At 40.0% G+C, this 21488-nt stretch overlaps 1 protein-coding gene and 1 long non-coding RNA gene across 3 annotated transcripts in view; one reads left to right on the top strand and one right to left on the bottom strand.

The window, feature by feature from the left end:
• Positions 1-4580: 4580 nt before the first annotated feature.
• Positions 4581-7895, bottom strand: LOC138924675 (uncharacterized). 2 transcript variants are annotated; one of them, XR_011439733.1, is made up of 3 exons: positions 7756-7895; positions 6818-7618; positions 4581-4793 (listed from the first exon to the last, which is right to left on the bottom strand). It is a non-coding gene; the product is annotated as an uncharacterized lncRNA (long non-coding RNA). The 2 variants fall into 2 exon arrangements; XR_011439732.1 differs by lacking the exon at positions 4581-4793 and having other exon boundaries at positions 6235-7618.
• CPNE8 (copine 8) overlaps positions 7613-21488 on the top strand; it is a 209089-nt gene continuing 195213 nt past the window's right edge. The window contains exon 1 of the mRNA XM_001503265.6: positions 7613-8612. Coding sequence (XP_001503315.3) covers positions 8476-8612 — 137 coding nt within the window. The 5' untranslated portion in view covers positions 7613-8475. The remainder of the gene's footprint in view (positions 8613-21488) is intronic.

The raw sequence follows: 21488 nt of genomic DNA, 5'->3' as shown, positions 1-21488 counted from the left end.
TCCTTGTAAAATTAAGACAGGACATTTTCAAAGTCATCTGGATTTCAAGGAGTGTAGGTTTTATTCTATGAGAGTTCTTAATATTTGCTGGTTATCATTGAATAACCATATTTAAATGAATGTTTATAACTCTAGAAGAAACGTAAACCGCTGTTTTTCCTTGTTAGATAAAAATACCTTAGAATTTCATCTTTGTCTCTTTTCCATGCATAAAATACGTTGTCCTGTCAGATTAATTATTTAAAAGCAATGCAAAGATATTTATTGGACACTTCCATAAGGAAGTGACATTTTAGATAGGCCGTGGGGGATGAATAAGAAGGAGGGTAGGGGGAGGGTGAAAGGGGTAAAGGGGGACATTTGTATGGTGATGGATGGCAACTAGACTTTTGGTGGTGAACCGATGTGGTCTATACAGAAGTTGAAATATAATGATGTACACCCAAAATTTATGTAATGTTATAAACTAACGTTACCTCAATTAAATAAATAAATAAAAAGAAGCTTGAACAAGCAAAGATGGAATTAGGAAGATCTATATGATAAAAGTTTCAAGGAGGAGAGCAGCATGGTAGGTTAGAATGGTTCTGCAAAGGTAGTGTGGCTGAATTACAGGGAATGTGGATCCCCTTTAGTCATACAGGCCATGTAAGTAATTTTAAATTATTACTTGGCATATAGGGAGCACTTCTTGGAATGCTACTTTGGGTAGAAATGTGAGAAAATAGAGCTAGAGAGTTTAAACCATCATCACCAATTTATTATCGTCACCATGAGCACATCCACTACGCTCATTTTAAGTGTTAAGTGCTAAATGAATTATATCCCTTATCTCTAATTTTCACCAACTGTGTATCATAGATGATAGCATCATTTTAAAGAAAGAATACTGAGATTCAGAGATATCTGAGAAGGCTTTGTTGAGAAAGTGACATCTAACTTGGGATCTGAAGAATACATGCTAGCTAGAGAAAGAGGCACGGAGGAATATTCCAGGCAAAGAGGATGGCATAAGTGATTTTGGCAGGAATTTGACAAGACCAGATTAATATTTTATAAAGTGTGTTCTAGCTGCAGAATGGGGAAGAGATTGCAGAAGGGCATGACTGGAAATGGGGAGACAAGCTGGGAGAGTGTAGCATTAGCCCTAGTGAAACTTGGTAGCAAACTGAACTGATGGTGCTGGTGGAGGGGAAGGGAAAGTTGACAAGATTTCAGAAATATTGGAAAGTAGAATGGATCGTCAGCAGGGTCCAGTCGACCTCTTCAGCATAAAAGAAATGTTCTATAATTGCATTACCCAATAGGGTAGCCACTAGCCAAATGTGACCATTGAGCTTTTGAAATGTCACTAATGCAACTGAGAAACTGTATTTTAAATTTTATTTAAGATTAATTAATTTAGATTTCAATAGCCACTTGTGACTTGTGGCTACTCTATTGGACAGGGCAGGATTGGGTAACTTTAGCTTACTCTCCTTTTACATATCCTTGCTCTAATTACAAGGTCTGTTAAGATAACCTCACTCTGTCCAAATTTGCATGCGTCTTCCGTGGTGACTTTAGTCTTCTCAGTACTGTACAGATATATGCAATGCATATTTTTTCTTCTATATTTGCTCATATTTCTAACCTCACCTATCTTGCTCTGTCCTCTCTGATTTATTAGAAACTAACAAGTCCCATATTTCCAGGAAAGTTCTAATGGTTATTTTTTCTCATTAATATATCTTTCCTTGTCAGTCGCATGGTCTTGTCTGTCTGTCCACATGATTTCAAGACAAGTCACTGCTTATTTCTTGCTCTTTCATATTTTTTATTGGGTGATAAGTTGATGTCGGGTCTCACAATAAACTAATATGCTTGAAAGAAGGGGACACATTCTTTGCATTTTCTATATTTCTTCCTCCGCTGCTCAGCATGTCATTAGCAAAGCCATTCTTGAAGACAAATTCTTGCTTACCATTGTGATCCTCCTCATTACAATGTATACTACGAGGTTTCCATTTCCTTATATAGATTTATTTCTTTTCAAACAAAACAAATTTAAAGTACAGGAAAAATTAGATCAGTGGTTTTTTAAAAGTGAGGGATATATGATTATTTTGACCTTAATTGAATTGACTATTGTTAGTGAGTAGTCCCTAAAGATGACTGCTATCAATTCCTTCCCTCCCAGTATGTGCTTGATGCTCCACCCTTTAAGTCACTCAGCCCCCTCCCCTGCCCCATTTGAATTTGGGCTGGCCTTCTGACTTGCTTTGACAAACAGAAACCAGTGGAAGGGAAACCGTGACAGTTCCAGGCCTACCCTTTCAGAAGTGCAGTATCTTCCTCTTTGGCTCTAGGAAAGCCAGTCGCCAGGCTGTGAAGTTCAGGCTAGACTACCGGAAGAGGAGAAACCACAGAGCAGCCACAGAGAGGAAGGGCACTGAGTTGCCAGACATGGTAATGAAGGCTTCTTGACTTTTCCAGGTCAGCCAGCCTCCAGCTGAATGCAGCCATATGCATAACCCCAACTGATACGACATGGAGCAGAACTGCCTGGCCAAGCCATACCTTAATTACTGACCCAAAAAATCATGGAAAAGGGTAAAACCATTGTTGTTTTGAGTGGTTACATTTTGGACTGGTTTGTTACACAGCAATAGATAACTGAAATCCTATCCTTAGAAAGAAAAAACAAGGAGGGGGGCCGGGCCCATGGCCGAGTGGTTAAGTTCCTGTGCTCTGCTTCGGCTGCCAAGGGTTTTGTTGGTTTGGATCCCGGGTGCGGATTGGCATCGCTCATCAGGCCATGCTGAGGTGGTGTCCCACGTACTACAACTAGAAGGGCCCACAACTAAAATATACAACTATGTACTGGGGGGATTTGTGGAGAAAAAGAAAAAAAAAATGAGATTCAGTCATAGTAAGGTAACTAACCTCCGTTTAATTACTTTCCTGATCCACCCGTTCCCCAACCCCCACAAGTTTATGGCATCTCTTTACTGAATAGCCAGTGGTTGAACCAAATGACTCTGCCATAACAGAAAACCAAATATCATTCAAACCAACCCAAGAGCTTCAAAACAGAATTTGAAATATGCTTTTCTGTATGCTTAAATGTTAAGTATGACATTCTGAAAGGGAAAGCATCCTGTATTCGAAAGTGCTCTCTTGAGTGTGAAACTTATTTATCAAACACAGGAAAAAAATTTGCTTGAAAATAGGTTTACCTAAATAGCCATCCAAGATCCCTTAGAAAGGTGTTACTTGATTAAAATATTGGATTTAATGTTCCTGGACATACGTCATGACGTATCTTAATTTTGCTCTTATTTATAATATTTTAAAAGTGATATTTTTTTGACTGGCTTACCTATTGGAAAGGTGATACTTATAAGATTGGTGAGATATTGATTATTTACTCACAAAGGTAACTTTAAGCTAAAGGGATTAGTAATACTATTTTAATGTCTGAAATGATCGAATTTTCTGCAGATTTGATCCACGTTAGGTAAATCATCTCCAACGGTTAGCAAGTCAGTGCTTTGCCACTCATCAAAATGTCTCCCCTCAGCTGTCATTTTCTCATCATTAAACAGCTGATCCATTCTTTGCCATTATGTAAGTTTATTTTATAAGCTATGCCTTCATGGAGCAGGTCAAGTGGCTAAAGTGATTATACAGCTAGCCACAGAAGATAAAAAATAACATAGCTATCTATTTTCTTCAATTTCCCAAGGACATTTTGAAGGTGAGTGTATGGCAATGCTGGTATTTGTGACTTATCTTGCGGTAGAATAGTAGTTGGGTCCAACAGAGCCAATTTTCCACTGATGTAGCTGCAGCCTGAAGAGCTGCTCAGTCCATTACTGTGGATTTCTGCGTGAGCCGATACACCACTTGCCAGATGAGGTAAATGAATTTACAAGGATATGCTCTTTCAGGCTAGTTGATTCTTTTTGACCAGGCTATTTTGTAAATAAATGCTTCTGAAAAATAATGGACAATGCCAATCTCATTTACAAACTGAGGTCTTCTCTAATCTTGTGGAATAATAAGATCTCAGAAATGAAAAGAACTCAATGATTCATTTAGTATCTCTACCCAGTCATGCATCTCCTTGCCAGAGGGAGCATCTAGCACAGCTCCCAGCACACAGTAAACATTCAACTAATGTTTACTGAATCATTGACTTGGTGAATAAGGGCTGCCTACAAATTTTAGTAAATAAAATTAATCTTTGATTTTCAGCACATTCTAAAGTCATTTATATTATTTAAATACACTGTAATAAATGTTAACTTTTTATTAAAACTTCTCCAAAATAAAGGTTTGAAGAAATAGACATGTCATGATTCATATTTACTAGTTTATTAAAAATTATTTTTAAAAATTGTAGTTCTTTATGTATTGTGCTGACTATAGTAACAAAGAGTTTAAATATACTTTAAAAGTTTTGTCATTTAAAGCTTACTTCAATATGATGAACTTACAAAAACTGAACTTGAAAAAAATCAGCAAACTGAAAATAATTTAGTTTCATCGTTCATTAGTTTTCCTAGGGTTGCTGTAACAAATTACCACAAACTGAGTGGCTTAAAACAACAGAAATTTATTCTCTCGTGGTTTTGGAATCAAGGTGTTGGCAGGGCTATGTTCTTCCTAAGGCTCCAGCAAGTTTCTGGTCGTTACCCACAATCCTTGGTTTGTGACAGCATAATTCCAATCTCCGCCTCTTTCTTCATGTGGCTTTCTTCCCTGTGTGGTTGTGTGTCTACAAATCTCTTTTTCCTTTAAGTCCATTGCTGAAAGACATTAAAGAAGACCTGAGTAAATGGAAAGATATATAATGTTCACGGATCAGAAGACTAATTTTGACAAGGCGTCAGCTCTTCTCTAACTGGTCTATAGTATCAATGCACTCGCAAACAATTTCAGTAAGATCTTTTGGTAGACACTGTCAAACTGATTCTAAAATTTATAGGGAAATGTAAAGAATTGAAAATGACAAACGAATTTTTAAAATGATCAAAGTTGAAGATGTTACGTTACCTGATTTCAAGAGTTATTATAAAGCTATAGTAATCAAGACTCTGTGGTATTGGCTTAAAGAAAAATGAATAGATCAATGGAAAGGATAGAGTCCCAAAATGGATTTATATATATGTTCACCATATATATATATGGTGAATGATTTTCAACAAAAATGTAAGGACAAATCAGTGGAAAAAGGCTGGTCTTTTTTTTTTTGAGGAAGGTTAGCCCAGAGCTAATATCCATCACCAATCTTCCTCTTTTTGCTGAGGAAGATTGGCCCTGAGCTAACATCCATGCCCACCTTCCTTTACTTTATATGTGGGACGCGCCTGCCACAGCACGGCTTGATAAGCAGTGCGTAGGTCCGCACCTGGGATCTGAACCAGTGATCAGAGCAGAGAGTGGGAACTGAACTGCTAGGCCATTGCCCGGCCCCTAAGCTGGTCTTTTAAACAAACCATGCTAGAAAAATGTGATATCGATGAGCAACAAAGAGAACTTAGATTTTAAAAAACCTCAAAATAAATCATAGACATAAATGTAAAACCTGAAACTATAAAACTTCTAGAAGAAAACATAGAAGATAATTTTTGTGACATCAGATTAGGCAAAGATTTCTTTGACTCAACATCAACATTGCAATTGATAATAGACAAAGCTGAATAATCGGACTCATCAAAATTAGAAACTTCTGCTCTTTGATAGATAGTTAAGAAAAAGAAAATACAAGTCACAGACTGGCAGAAATTATTCTGTAAACTGTATGTGATAAAAGACTTGCATGCAGAATATATAAAGAGCTCTCAAAATTTAGGAATAATAAAACTAACAACCCAATAAAAATGAGCAAAAGATTTGAACAGTCACTTCATCAAAGAAGATTAACAGATAGTAAATAAGGACATGAAAATATGCTCAACGTCATTAGCCATTAACCCACAATGAGACTCCTAATGACAACATTATTAGTCATTAACCCACTTCTATACACCAATTAGATTGGCTAAAATTTAAAAGACTAACAATAATAAGTGTTGGCAAAGATGTGAAGCAACTGGAACTCACATTGCTGTGGGAACAGAAAATAGTCAAACTATTCTGGAAAACAGTTTTTGTACTTTCTTAAAGGTTAAACACTCACATTCTATGACAGCTAGTCCACTCCTAGATATTTACCCCAAAATAATGACAGCATATGTGCACATAAAGATTTGTACAAAAATGTTCATAGCAGTTTTATTTGTAATAGCCCAAATCTGGAAACAACTAAAATGTCCACTGATGTGCGAACGAGTAAACGATTTGTGGCACATCTATACAATGGACTACAACTCAGCAATAAAAATGGAATGAACTACAGATGCACTCAACAACGTGGATGAATCTCAAAAGAATTTTGCTCAGTGAAGGAAGCCACACAAAAAATAGTACATGTTGTATGATTCCATATATATAATTATAGAAAATGTAACTTTATTTATAGTGATATGAAGAAGATCAGTGGTTGCCTGGACGGTTGTTTTTAGTGGTGAAAGGTGGGGCTGATTACAAGAGACATCTTTTGAAGTGATGGAATGGGTCATTGTTTTGATTGTGGTGACGTCATCACGAGTATATATGCACCAAAATTTATCAAATAGTACACTTTAAATATGTGCAGTTTATTATATATCAATTATAGCTCAATAAAGTGAAAAAATTACTAAGTAAACGTCATATGGGTTGAGTACTATTTTAAAGTCCTCAACTTTTATTTCTACAGTAGGCTTCTATAAAATAAAGGTCTGGTTACCTTAAAAAAAATTCACGTAGGTCTCTTTCCTCAAGTTAATTTTGGGCAGCATAACAGAAATGTCTAGAGTTCTAGGGCATTTTCAAATAGTAATAAACTACAGTTTAATCTGTGATAGGGAAAGAGGAAGAGAAACAGAACCTCTGGACTTAAGGGGTGACAAGTGGTGGGTGGGCAGAACAGGAAAAGAAACCAAGAATGAAAAATTGGAAGTATACTTGGCAGGGGGAAGCCTCAAGCTGCGCCCACACATTTTCGCCCACCGCTTTACAGACTCTCCAGGCAGGTGGCTCCAAGTGGATTAAAATGTTACAGCGTATGGCAGGTCCTCAATCACAAAAACGGGCTCCTTCCTGAGTTGGTCCAGCCAGCTGGAAACTCTGTGCTTGGCGCGTTAAATGAAGGTGGACACTGGCCGCCCTCCCCGCTCTCCTCCTCCGCGGGGCGCCGCGTCCTGTTCTCGGTCGCCCCCTGGTGGCGAGCGCTCGGAGACCCGCAGGCGCAGGGGTGAGGCGGGAGGGCAGGTGCCGGCCACAAAGAGCTCCGCAACCGAGGAGAGCGGCGGGTACCTCCCGCTGCTTTGGCTGCTTCTGCATCCTGGCACCAGTCTGGCTGCCCCGGAATCCAGTTTCCCAAACGCAGCGCTCACTCTGGCTCCTCTCTGCTTCCGTCCGTCCTGTTTCATTCAGGTCTTGCCGGTGGGACTCTGGGTGAGGGAGCTGCGTTCTATGGTTGTGACCTCCAGGTTTCAGGGCAGAACTCCCAAGCTTTTGGAAAGGAGGGGCCGCAGAAGAGCTCCAACTGTAGGAAGATTTCCACTATTAGGAGAACTGAGGGAAGAGGGAAACCCGATGGCTCCCTTAGATCCTAAAGTTCCCCCCCCACCTTAAAGTCCACCCCGCTCCCGCCTTGTCCCATAGATTTATCTGTCACTTTACCATAGCGTGCCGAAGGTTGGAGATCGTCCTCACGTTCCACTTTCCCAACCTTCAAGTGGCCAAGGGAGGTCAGTCCAGAAGCGGGGACTCTGCTCATCTGCCCCAGGGCATAGTGGGAGGGACATCCATGGGCTCCGCGGGTGAGGTGAGGACCAGCGCGGTGGGGAGGCGTGGATTTATGATGGGGGGAGTTAAGAACAGGCAGAGGCGCCCACACCTCCAGCTTCCAGCCCAGGCGAAGAAATTGCCTTACATTCCCGTCCGCACCTGATTGACAGGAGGGGGATGTCGCGGCCCAGGAGGCGGGTGTGGGCGTGTAGAGGCGGAGACAGAACCCAAACCGCACGCCAGGCGGGTCAGGGTTTGCTCTCCTAGACGGTTGGGGTCTAGGTCTGGTGCCACCTACCCAGCCAGGCTGGCCGTGGCTCCGCAGAGCCGGACGCCCAGAGCTAGGAGAGGATCACGGAGCGTCCCCCGCTGGGGCTGCCGCCTGCAAAGAGGGGGCAGGGCAGCCCATAGCCCCGTGCGCCACTTCCCCGGCAGCTTCGGCCGCGGCTGGGACTGGCTCGCCGTTCCCTCGCCGCTCTGCGCGGAGGTCCGCCTCCCCCTCCCTCCGCCTTCCCGCGAGCTGCCTCCGCCTCCTTCTTCTGCCTCCACCCTCCACCCCATCCCCGTCTGTCGGGAGCTGGGCTCTGAGCCCTCAGTCTGCCCGAGCTGTGGATGTGGGCGCCAGACAAGTCCACGGCACCTCCTCCCAAGATGGACAGCCGCTACACCAGCACTGCGGGCATCGGGGACTTGAACCAGCTGAGCGCGGCCATCCCGGCCACGCGGGTGGAGGTGTCCGTGTCCTGCAGGTGAGAACGCAGCCCTTCCCCTCCTTCCTCCTGCCTTCCCATCTGCCGGGTTGATAGCGCTTGGTAAGCGCTCGGCGTACCCCGAGGCTTTGCGCGGGTGAGAAGTTGTGCGAGGAGTGGGGAACACCCCAGTTGTGGGTCTGGAGTCACCCCCGGGTCGAGTGACACGGAGCGGAGAGGGGAAACTAGAAGCGAGAGGTGGGCTACGGGACTGAGATGTCCTCTTTTCGTTTTGGGAAATGCTGTAAAAGTTGCCTGGAGTGTGACTCAGCGGCGGAAACCCCGGCCACCGCCCACTTTACAAGCCCTTTTTCTGTCCTGTCACTTTTCAAGCCCTTTTTCTGAGCTGTATCGTTGGGTGATGACGGGAATCGAAGGGGAAAGCTGTGCCAAAAGCGCTTGTGACCGCTGCGCGCGGAGGCCCGGGACTCCCCCTGCTAGGCGCGTGCAAATCTGCTATTGCCACTGTTGGCTCGAACCTCCGCAGCTTCCTCCACACCCACTTCCTGGACCCATCCAGCTTGCTCTACCCCCACCCTACCGGGCCTTTTGCCTTAAACTTGATAGAGATTTCGGCTCCAGCCCTCTTTGCAGACGAATCGTGCCTTACCTGAAATCTGGGAAGTCACGACTTTCTGCCTGCAAGTAGACACATTTGAGTGCTTATCACAACTCCCTTACCTGACGTTCTTTGGGTCAGTTTACCTGTAAATGAAGCAGCATAATTGCTATATCACAGAAGATTTGGAGAAGGAGATGGGCAGACAACACAAAATTGGTAATGGCAATAGAAGGCAAGGGAGAATTTGAGAATTATAATATTGACTCCAGCGCCTACTCCCTTCTTCACACACTTTGATCTCTCTCGGTAGAAAACTCTGTTCTCACTTGTCCACTTTCGCCCTAAGATTTTTTTAATGCCCTCAAATCCTCCCCTTCCTTTCCTTAGCAAAACTTGCCTTGAAAAAAAATCTAATAAACATGGGTAATCTTCCATGTAAATAAGCCCTGAAGCTTGAAAATGCTGTCACCCCAGTGGTACTTGATTTTGCATTTTCACAAGACGAAGTCTAAAGCCAAAGAAATGAGTTTTGTGTGTGTGTGTGTAAAAATTCAAGCACCCACAACCCTAGCAGAGGTTTTAATTAGGGAATAGGGCCTATCCTTTAGCTATCCTGAAACTACAGTCCATGATTGCTTGCTTCCTCTTGAGGCTGACCTCAGACTCTGAAAACAATAATGCTGATAATGATAGCTGACATCAAGCTCTTGCCTTATTGCGGTCACTGCTTTAAGTGCTGCCTGAGATTTCTTTCTGTCAATTGAACAGGTGGAGCTGTATGGAAAACTCTTTTTAGAAATTAATTTCTAGGCCTTTTTCTTTACTCTGAAGCTGACTTTGGATGCTAGAGGAAGGTTAATTAATATATATGGATAATGCATAGCCAGAAGTCCTACCATAGCGGCATTTTCTAGAATTCTTATCCTCTGCTCAACATCCTCCAAAGTCTAAAGGGCATGTGGCCTGTACGTGGAATGAATATAGAAATGCTGTAAATTAAATCTGAATTTCCCATAAGCTCTTTAGGGATGCTGGGGAAATTATATCTTGGCTGGTCTTTCTGCCAATAGGGTCCACATTTAACTCCCCTTTTTTGGATGCTTGTTTGCTGTGGGTGTGCTGGGAATTCTGAAGTCAGTTGGCTTTAAGCCAGGTTGTTTTAGCTTGCTCCCTCGGACCCTGGAGAGTCGCTTGTTCCAGCCCTTTTTCATATCATTGATTTGGTGTCTTATTTTTAATTTTTAACTGTTCAGATAGAAAAAAATTCCTGAAAGAGAACCCAAGTACTTATACTGTTGAGAATTGAATCTTGTGATCAGAGATGGTGGTCTCCTTTGGCCTTTGACATGAGACCTGGTGACAGATTCTAGCTTTGTGACTTACTCGTGTTGTTACCTTGGAGTAAATTCTTACTGAATCTAAGCTTCTTCATCTCTAAAATGAGGATAATTATGGTATTTACCTTATATGGAGTGTTATCAGATTTTAATAAGAGGATGTCTGAAAAGTGTCATATACAATGTTGACACAAAAGAACATGTTCAAAAGTGTTAGCTATTATTATGATATTAGAAAGGATGTTTATTGAATAAATGTGTTATATATGATTCAGTTATGGAATTCTGTAAATAGTCTGGCTCTTTTGAGCTTCAGTAAAGCAGTTAAAGAAGACAAGGATAGAGGCAGTCTTGGGATACCCTGTTCCCTCTTTCTCTTTCTTCTTTCATGTGCGTAAAGAGCACATTTCCTAGCATGTTCATGGGGATTTCGCATAGCAATAGGGCACCATTGTAGGCTCCTGAGACCTACTATGAGCAAGCAGAGCAAGGAATTCCCTTGCCTTTTCATATCAGAGACCTCTGATGATTTGCTAACACTTAAAAAGCAACTCAGGAATAGAATCCCTTTTGATAAGCTCCTTTCGCTGCCCCCAGTCTCAGACTTTTTAATAACTTTATGCCATTTTCATCGTTATTTTGGGTGAGGTTAGCAAATCAGCAATCGAAGCTTGAAGCTAAATATAATTCATGGAAATCATTTAGTCTATTCATTCATCAAGTGTTTGAGTGTCTTTTATTTGTCTAGCGTTATGCCATTCTCTGTGAGAAAATGTAAAATCTGGTTGGGAGATAAATATTACATGACACGTGATAATGTAGGACTAAATCTAAAGATGAGGTTCATTCATACGGAGGGAAGGGATCATGGTGGAACAAAGTGCTTGGAATAAACTACAGAGAGGAGATGGGGCTCGAGGAGAGACGAGACAGGATGGATGGGCGTGGTTTGCTTTAGAGAAGAGACAGTAGACGTGGAAGTTTTGTTGTGAATACAAACTTGATTGTTAGGGTGACAAATGCACTTTGCTAGCTTTATTGATGTAGAGACAAGCTCCTACTTTTTGACTTCCCTTCAACCCATTGTTTAGCATTTCTTGCATTCATTTTTCTTTATTATGTTAATTCATTGATTTTTAAGTTACTTGGCTTACCCAATTAAAATGTCTATAGCTGAAATGATACCACCTTAGAAACATAAAGTAACATTTCTAACATTCCCATTTTATTCTGAAAACAGATTAATATGGAATGAGGTAAAACCAATGGGAAAAATAATGTACAGTAATCACCTGTTTTCCTTGGGAACTTGGTTTGTTGCGCTATTTCTAACACACTATTTTGATGATTTATGTCTTTTTCTCTGATTGGGAAATTAGCTTATCCATTTAAAAGCAGTGAGAGGATTCTGTATTTCTAGGCTTTGTAGGTTAGCTACCATAGGTCAATCCTTTCATAGCAATAATCCTATAATGGCAATAAAATTAATTTTAAACACTAGTATCTAAGGAAGAATATGAAGTGGACATTTATTGAGTGCCTTCTTTGTGCTAAACATCTTAAAAAGTTCTTCCTGAACGGCCATAACTCTTTTGCCTAATCTCTCACCACTCCTCACACGAATTCGTGACTGAATGTAGTCTAACAGATATGTGCCTTCTACATGCCAAAGATCGTGACAGATAAATGTGGATACTGTCCCAGGGCATGTGCTGTTATCCTGCTGGACCAAGCTCTCTGCCTGTGTGGCTGTGTGCATGTGCTCTCCCTGGCCTGAGCATCCCTTCCTCCCTTCCCCTTCTCTTCCTGATTAGCCTGTGCTCCTTCTTCAAGACTCAGGTCAAGCATCATTTTCTCTCATGACTCCTCTCCCAAGGTGGATTTTGCTGTATTCCCAAAGCCCCTGGTATGTACCAGTATCATAGTTATATTATAATTCTTGGTGTCTGTGTTCTCCTTCAGGACATGTTTTGTCTGTTTCGTGTCCGTGTATTCTGAGCTTCGCACAGAATGTGAGGTAAATAAACGCTGGATGCCATAATTCTCTGAATGAATCATCTGGCAAGGGGAGGGGAGGTTGCCTGTTAAAACATAAACTCCTAGGTGCCCCACAAGATCCACTGCATCAAAATTTGTGGGAGTAAGTCCCAGGAATCTGGACTTTGAACAAGTTTACCATGTGCTAGTTATACCACTAAATTTAAAAATATATATATATGATGGTGAAATGAACAAATCTATGAATAAATCAGTTCTGAACCTAGTGTCATGTGAGTGGTAGAGTCAAAAGTTCCTGTTTGCTTTGGGTAGCACCATTGGTGATCCTTTCTCGTCTTGCACCACCCACCCCAGCATGCCAACAAGATGTTGTCAGGCTCTGCTGGCACTGCTGGCTTCTCAGACCCCATATTATACAAGGATGATGAACTGTCTGTTGGAAATTTTGTAGCAGGCTTTTTTTTAGCATTACCCTACACTCTAAAAATTTTAATCTAGTTTGATGAGCAAATGACTCTGTGACTGTAGTCACTTGGTTTGGATTAGCACTATCTGCCTTAGTAAGGAGTTTGGAGGACACTTTTCAGTGATGTGTGGCAGCTGGCTTAGATGGCATTGAGATAGGAATTTGTGTGCCAGTTATTAAAGGGATTACTAAAAATTGTCATGTAAACCTAAAATTAAATAAATTCTATTAAAAATAAAGTTAAGACACTCAAAGTTCTTACTTCCTAATTATTCTACTACATTTTACCATTATCTATACCCTTTACTATCATCTATGTTCTATCTTTTTAATCTGTGTGGTGAAAACATTATGCAGTTGTGTGCCACTACTCATCTCATTTCAATCCATGGTCAGTGACATCCCATTGGTAGCTTGAAACTGGCCATGCTGGGAATAGTTACACCACGGAAACTGGCAAACACTGCAAATCAGGGTTTGACTTATTGTTTTCTTGTTGTCTGCACTTAAGACATTCTGTGGGAATCAATTGACCCTATGAAATTTACAATAAAAATTATATGTAAATTGTGTGCTCAGCTACGCATACTTTATATCAGTAAAATTTATAATAAATTATGTCCACAGACATATGCATTCCACTTTTTTGGGAGAACTCATTGTTAATCATATTCTTGCACATCATTGTTTATAGGCCTTTTGTGACAGAGAAAGCATTATGCAGACGAAAATGATTGCTGTTAGATGTCACTATTAGAAATGATAGTGTCAAGTTCAGCACTGTCTCTGGTCTTGCTTCTCTGCTGGAATGAGTGGGGTTGTGTGATCTTATAATATGAAAGATTTTGACAGCCTGCAAGTGTATTTTGAACAAAACCGGAAGATGATTGAAATTTTGAAAGTTTTTTACTTTCTTCTCCCTTTCATGTGGTCCTCTCCACATCTTCTTTGTTCTTCTCTTGCTTTGAAGACTTTTTTTCTCTGTTTCTCCATCCACTGGTAGCATATACTTTGCAAGTTTACACGTTATATTTCCAGCTATACTTAGTGATTAACGGACCATCTGGGAAAGCAAATTCAGATCCTAAGAGGGAGAATCTGATTGGTCCAGCGGGAATTGGCCCACTTTGAAGCAGATACCTGTGCTGTTCCGATTATCTGTGGTGAAAGAGAATCAGAGTGTTCAAACACAGCAGTTGGGGGCTCCACCTGGGTCCACTTTGGTTTATCTCTTAGACACAGTTTACCCTTCTGTAGTCAGACAAAAAGTTCAAAGTTAGTCTGTAAATAGGTTTTCAAATGATGTTGCTAACTGATAAATTACGAAATTATTACAAGTGAAGGAAATTAGAAAGCCTGTTATCCTGTTAACAAGGCGTATGATAGGTAAACTGAGAGCAGTCGTGGAATGGCCATAACCCTAATCTTCTGGCTGGGCAGTTCCTGAAGTCCTGAGGTTCAGAACTGCAGTCACCGTGTTATGCTTTTTGGGGCCATATTTGGGTTTGTCCTAGCCCCAGAGTTTCAGAGAAATTTGTTCTAGGGGCGTATCTGGACGGCGATTTTGAACTCTTAATGTGGGAGTCGCCCAGGTATATTTTAGCAGAGAAAAGTTTTACTCAGGTTGTTGTTCCACCAATATTTTGGTCTGCCCTGTGTTTTTTAGCATTTCGGGCCTTGGGATGTGGAGAATGTGAGTCTAGAAGCAATTCACAAAGCAGGGCCCCACGGGAAAGGGTGTTAACAGCTGTGTTCTTTCAGGTACCTTGTTTGTGGCATAACAAGCAGAAGCTCGCGTTCCTTACTGAGTTTACTCAAGGCAGAGAAGAAAAACAGTTCCTCTCAAAGGGGTTTTATTCAGTTGCTAGCCTGTTTTAGAATATAACACTTGCTTGTTAGAGCCAGTTTTGCCTAGGCTGGAAGAGCATGGGTGTGGAACTAGGCCAGTCTACCATTTACTAGCTGTGAAACCTTGGAAAGTTACCTATTCTCTCTGTTCCTCAATTTCTTTATCTGTAAACTGGGAATAATAATAGCCCCCTCCTCTTTTATTTGTTTCAAGAGTTAAATAAATTAATACATCGACATAAGTTAAAACACTGCTTGTCACATTAAGTACTCAGTAATTACAAATGAATATAAACACAAAATAAAAATCACCCACTATTTCCTCAAACTATGAGCATTTAGTTCATTTCTCTCTCATTTATAAGATCATATTTATAGTCATTTCCTCTCTCTCCCTCTGTGTGTGTGTGTCTTTATGTTCTCACATTGTATGATGGGATCATACTATATTCTATACAATTTATCTTCCGTGCTTTTCTGTTACTATTATATCATGAAGATATTGCTGTCATTAGTTTTTGGAAATATAACCTTTTGTGTCTGTACAGTACGCTGGCCTCTGGGTATGCTATATTTGTTTAACTTTTCTATTATTTTCCGAAATTTATTTCAAAAGTTACTATTCAAAATAATGCCACAGATCAGATTATTATTTACAAACGCTTGGTAACGTCTATGATTTTTTTTCCTGAGGCTAGTCTTCTCGAGCTGAAGCTATTAGTAAGCTATCTTCTCAAGGAGATTTTAATAGCTCGTTTTGGTTATTTTGCCCCCCCATTGCTCTTTAAACAAGCAGAGTCAAGTCTACACTACTGGCTGCACCTTTCTAAATACTTTTTTTCCCATGAGAAAGTTGCATTTAAAGATTAATGAGAATTTGGGGCAGTGGAGTCTAACTGCAAGAAAATGGAATTAGGAGTCAGACAGATGTCTTTAAATCCCATTTTTATCCCTTTTTGGATAACTTGGTTCAACTTTTGGAATCTCATTTCCTAATCAGCAGCATGGAAATGTTATAAAAACCAAATTTATGGAATTATTGGGTAGTAAATGAAATTGTCTGTAAAGTGCCTAACGTCCTGTCTGTCATGAGAAAAGCACATGATAGTTGTTAGTCTTATCTCAGTTTCTTATCAGTATATTACTGTGTGACATGCAAGCAACATAGAAGAGAGGACACCTGTACTTTGGACAAATTTACAATCCATTTGGCGAGTCATAGAAATACGCAATGCAAGGTGACAGTTATAAAACTGCACATTAAAGACCATCCATTATAGCCCAGGCTGCAGACCTAAATGTAGAGGGAAGCAGAATAAAACAGAGGTCAGAAGAGTGTGGATTTGGAAATGCATACTCAGTTTCTACAGATTTCACCCCACGGCTTCCCCACGCCAACACACACAATCAGACTGGACTAATGGGGTTTGACAGGTAAGGAGGTAATCTTTAACAACAAAACGTTAGAATGAAACACATTCTAGCACCATCTTGCATCTGACCAATAAAATCAACGTTTAGACAGCTCTTTCATGTCAGACACATGATAAAACAGAAATCCACGTAGAACACCGCACAGGCTGAAGGAGGACAAGCATTTATTGCCAATAATAAAATGAGATGTATTTAAAAGGTGTTTTGCCCCAGTGGCCAATGTTCACTGCCTGACACCCAATACTGTAATATTTTCAAACTTATGACTACCATCAGTATTAATGCCTCTCAGCCAGGGACATTAGCTACCAGGCATTCCTTTTCAAATTGTGAGACATTTTGTCAAGTTTATTCTACAAAGAATAATACTCCAAACATTCAGAGGGAATTATCAGATAACTTCCTGAAACTCTGAAGAAATAAAATATCATTGATAGTCCCTGGGAAATATTTCTATTTATTAGACAGTAAAGCTATTTGAATATAAGCTGTACTAATGAGGCAAGAAACATGACAGCTTTGCACATTGGTTATATATTTTATTTAAATGAATGTCAAAATCTAAATCTATGTGAGGCAATGTGTAAAGCACTTAGCACATGCTAATTCACTCAGTCCTTACAACAATTTTGTAAAACAGGTGATGTTATGTCCCATTTGACAGGTGAGATTGAGGTTCAGAGAGAATTGAAGTAGTTTGGCCTAAGTCACGCATCTAGGAGGTGGTAAGGTTGAGCCCATTTTTGTCTAATTCTTAGGTGTATTTTTCTGACCACTAGCCATATGCTGTCACTCTTCCAGAAGTTCTTTATCTTAGGTTTTAAGGACAGGCTCTTTCCTATCAGTACTGATGTGTTAGCGACTGAAAAGAAGCTACAAAGCTGGGAGACACAATTATAATGGATGATATCAATACTGTCACAAAGCGGGATATAGAATTCTTTTGTGTTTTTTCTGTCTCCAATTGATGAAAGCTGTGGGTAGAACAATTCAGATGAATGGCATAAACTTTAACAATTTGATATTTAATTTCCAAGTATTGATTCTTATCTTTTTTCCACTGCTGAGTTACCTAATGAAGCTGTGGGAAATTAAGTAATGAAAGGACTATTTAACTAGAAATCAGCAGGCAGAGTGAGATGAAAGCTAAATGCTGGAGAAAGGTGATGGACTCGGCAAATTAAAAGTAGAGGAAAATTAATTGAATCGACTATATGACATTTGTATTTGCCATTGGAGTTGAGAATTGACCTCAAGCCCTATTTCAATCCACTGCTTTCTTAATAATGAGGAAGTCATCATTTAACTTGCCAGCTTTTCATTAATACATTCCAGGGTTCCTTTCACCACACATATGTTCTGCAGAATTCCATGTAAATAAAATAATTACTTAGATGTTGAAAATGCCACTACAGTATTCTGACTGGCTGAATTGTGACATGAATTTGTAAAAGTCAGTATTTTCTACTTTGCTAATTAGCTGCTCTCCCTCCCTCACTCTCTCTATGTATAATAAGTAACAAGTGACACATTAATTTTATTAAGAACGATCTCAAATGTCAGAGGGTGTAATGAACCAGATATGATTATAATTGCCATAACTGGTTGAAACCAACACATTTCTCAGCCTTATTTAGCATAATAGTGGTTTTAGAATCATTTTGATAAATTTGTTTCTTACTGGCCACAGGTCCTTATTATTGTGCCATCTCAATGTGTATAACTCTGGTCTCATGTTTCCCAGCTATACAGCCAAGAATATAGGAGAGAAAGAGCTAGTAGAGAGAGAGAGCAAATGAGGGAGACTCTAAGTGATACCTGAGAACTATACCAGAACAATAACTTTATTTGCTAAGCCCATCTAAATTACCTACTATTTTGGACACAGCTTATTATCTGACTTATCTTGATATCTGAACTTTTAAATTAATTGTGGAAGCAGAAACATTAGAAAGTTGATCTCAATTGATTTTTATGCCAGTGGTTTTATCCAAAGCCTCTTTGTAGGCATTGGGAAAAGGAGACATAATCAATATTTAGTTATTAGTGACTGTTTCTCTTAATTGGTAATTAAAATTAGTGAATTTAAAATATCTTTGGAGAGAAGTATGAAATATACTAAGGGAAAGATGATTGATTTTCAAGTCAAGATTTGTCCCATAATTTAAATTAAATGGTTTCAGTGTCTTTGTTTCACTTAAATCGTTTTGCCATTTGAATGTCATTTATGTGACTTCCTGCTGCCTTATGGAATGTGTCCTCAAAGTATAGTGGAAACCCCTGAGCTTTTATTCTGTTTCTGACACTGGCTCTGTGACCTTTGACAGTCCCACCACTTCTCTGGGCACTAGTTCCTATGAAAGGTTGAATCCCTGGTCTGCATGACCTGGATGTGACTAGGGGCTTGATAATGCTATGCTTCTAGAAGCAGGACCTTGAAATAAAATATAAAGATGCTCTGATTTAAGGAAATCTTGTGATCAATCGTCAATGGCCATTTGAAAGCTTAGGCCCTAATTCTAGTGTCTGAGTTTTAAAAGTGATATTAAGGTAGATTATTTCTAATGCCAACCACTTCCTACTTCAAAGTCCTCATTTCGCTTAATAGTCTCTTCCCAAAGGGATGTCAAGTTCTGCTGTTGCTGTTCTAGTTTTTCCTCTTAATAGGGATCTATAGCTAGTTTTCTTCATCCTGAAAAGGAACAGTGTTTGACGTTAATAGGTATCTGTGCCTCTCTTGCAGTTTACTTTTGTATTATGTTACCTTTTTTCCTACCACTCTGTGGCAAATATAGAGCTTATAGTGGAGATGCAAGTGGGTTAGATCTTAAGTGCTGGCTGCCTGAAGTAGTAGCTGGAGGGATTCTCACGGAGCACCTGGGCTTTGTGGGAAAGACGGCTAGAGTTGACTTTTGAAATAAAGTAAACCAATACGATGTGGCGTGAATGCTGTTACTTTTTAATTGTTAGAACCTTTGACTGACTTACCGTGACTGAGCAGTCACTGAAACTTGTCTACACAGCTCTTCAAAGTGTTTGTCACTTCCTTTCCATTCGTGCTGCTGCCATTCTTGTTCAGGAAGTTACTATCCCCTAGACTATTAAAATATTCCCTATGACTCCAGAATTCACTTCCTTGGTCTATTTTTCACATATTGTATAGTTAGCTTCCTAAACAAAGGCTGAATTGTGTGATTTTCTTTTTGCAGAAAGTTTCAGCGTTTCCTCCTTGTTTACAGAATAGAATCCAAGCACCTTAACATGGGGTTCAGCGTCTTTCCTCATCCTGCCCAGACAGCGCCCTCCAGTCTCTGCTCAGACGTGGACCATAGCCAAAGTGGAGCACTTGCTCATCTCCAAATCTCTGGTGTATACTCTCACTTCTCACCATTATTGATGCTTTTGGACAGGCTGAAAAGCCTTCTGCCCACCCCCCTCACATTTCTGAGCCTAGCCTTGGTTGTCAAGATATACCTCACTTACAGCAACCCGTGAGGTTTTCCTAGACTCTTGCAACTGTAATTAATTGTCTCGTCCTTTGAGTTCCCACACCGCATTTCTTGTACTTTTATTTTATTGTGCTTATAATTATTTAGGTTTTTGCTTGTCTTGCTCTCCTACCAACTTTATGAGTGTGCATTTGTTTTATCATTGATTTTCACAAAACCTAGCTGTGTGCTTTGCACATAAAAGGTTTTCAATAAATGTTTGCTGCCTGATGGACAGATTGGAAGGAGGAATCTGGACACCCATGAGTTTGTGTATGTCTACAACCTTAAAAATATTGGTTGATATGCACAGTAAGAGCATTAAAATTACTCACTTTACCATACAATGTAATAAAAATGTAATTATTCAATCTTAGTTTATATAAACATTCAATAAAGTTTTATTTGTGAAGAAATGAGAAACAAATAATTTCAAGTTAACTTACTTTGTCTCTAAGTAGAGCAAAGCTGGTTTTAGAAATAGGCACTTAGTACTTCCTAAATACTGACAGACGGTTTACTTATTTAATCTGGGATGAATACTATGTAAAAAACAAGGAGAGAGAAGTAATAGAATTTGTATGTATGATATCCTAGATAACATTCTTTTTGTTTGTTTGTTTGTTTTGTGAGGAAGATTGGCCCTGAGCGAACATCTGTTGCCAATCTTCGTCTACTTTGAATATGGGATGCTGGTAGAGCATGCCTTGACGAATGATGTGTAGGTCTGTGCCCGGGATCTGAACCTGTGAACCCTGGGCTGCCAAAGCAGAGTGCACAAACTTAACCACCAGGCCAGCTCCTCTTTTCTTTTCTTTTTTTTTTTGCCCTGAGCTAACATCTGTTGCCAGTCTTCCGTTTTTTCTTTTTTTCTCCCCAAAGCCCCAGTGCATAGTTGTATATCCTAGTTGTAAGTCCTTCTAGTTCTTTTATATGGGATGCTGCAAGAACGTGGGTTCATGAACAGTGTGTAGATCCATGCCCAGGATCTGAACTGGTGAACTCCGGGCCGCTGAAGTGGAGTGCGCGAACTTAATGGCTACGCCACCAGGCTGGCCCTCCTACATAACATTCTAAATAGGAAAATAAGTGAACATGTCTTTGACCTAAGGAAGATTTTGTGTTGGGGAAAGATGTTTCTATAAATTACTTTTATGAACTGAACTGATAAAGTCCAGCAAGACATGGTAGTTTCACTTGGGTATAATCTGGGGTAAGAAGAGCTATTGGTGGCCTGGCCGCTTCAAGAAGCAATAGGTTTTTCATCTGCTAACATGCTTTCCCTGTGTATTTGCTCCACCAGTTTTAATTTTGTGCCACAACATGGTAAAACAAAATTTTAGAAAAGCCTATATTCCACTAAACAAAAAGTGTCGAGAATGGGAAAATGGAAAAGGAAACAATACTTTCTGTAGGAAAAGGAAAAAAATAGAATTTATTTTTATGTGCACAAGTGAAAAATGATTGTGTTTATTTAAATCCAGTCACTATCCATAAATCATATCATTTCTTACATTTGCCTTGTTGCCTAAATAATTTCCTAGGTGCTCGTAACACAGCTGAAGTATCTAAGTGCTCATTTGACTACATTTAACCTGAACTATTATGTTCTGCCTGATTACATCCAATCTTTCCAGAGACCCTGACCTCAAGAGTGGTTCTAACTATGTTAGAAAAAACCAAAATTGTAAAGCCACTTTGTTTCAGTGAGGGCAATAAATAGATGAATTAGTTTAATCTGTG

This window comes from Equus caballus, chromosome 6 (genome assembly GCF_041296265.1).
Source record: "Equus caballus isolate H_3958 breed thoroughbred chromosome 6, TB-T2T, whole genome shotgun sequence".
Classification (NCBI taxonomy): Eukaryota; Metazoa; Chordata; class Mammalia; order Perissodactyla; family Equidae; genus Equus; species Equus caballus.
Note: the sequence above shows the minus strand (reverse complement) of the source record. Positions and strands in the feature narration are given on the sequence as shown.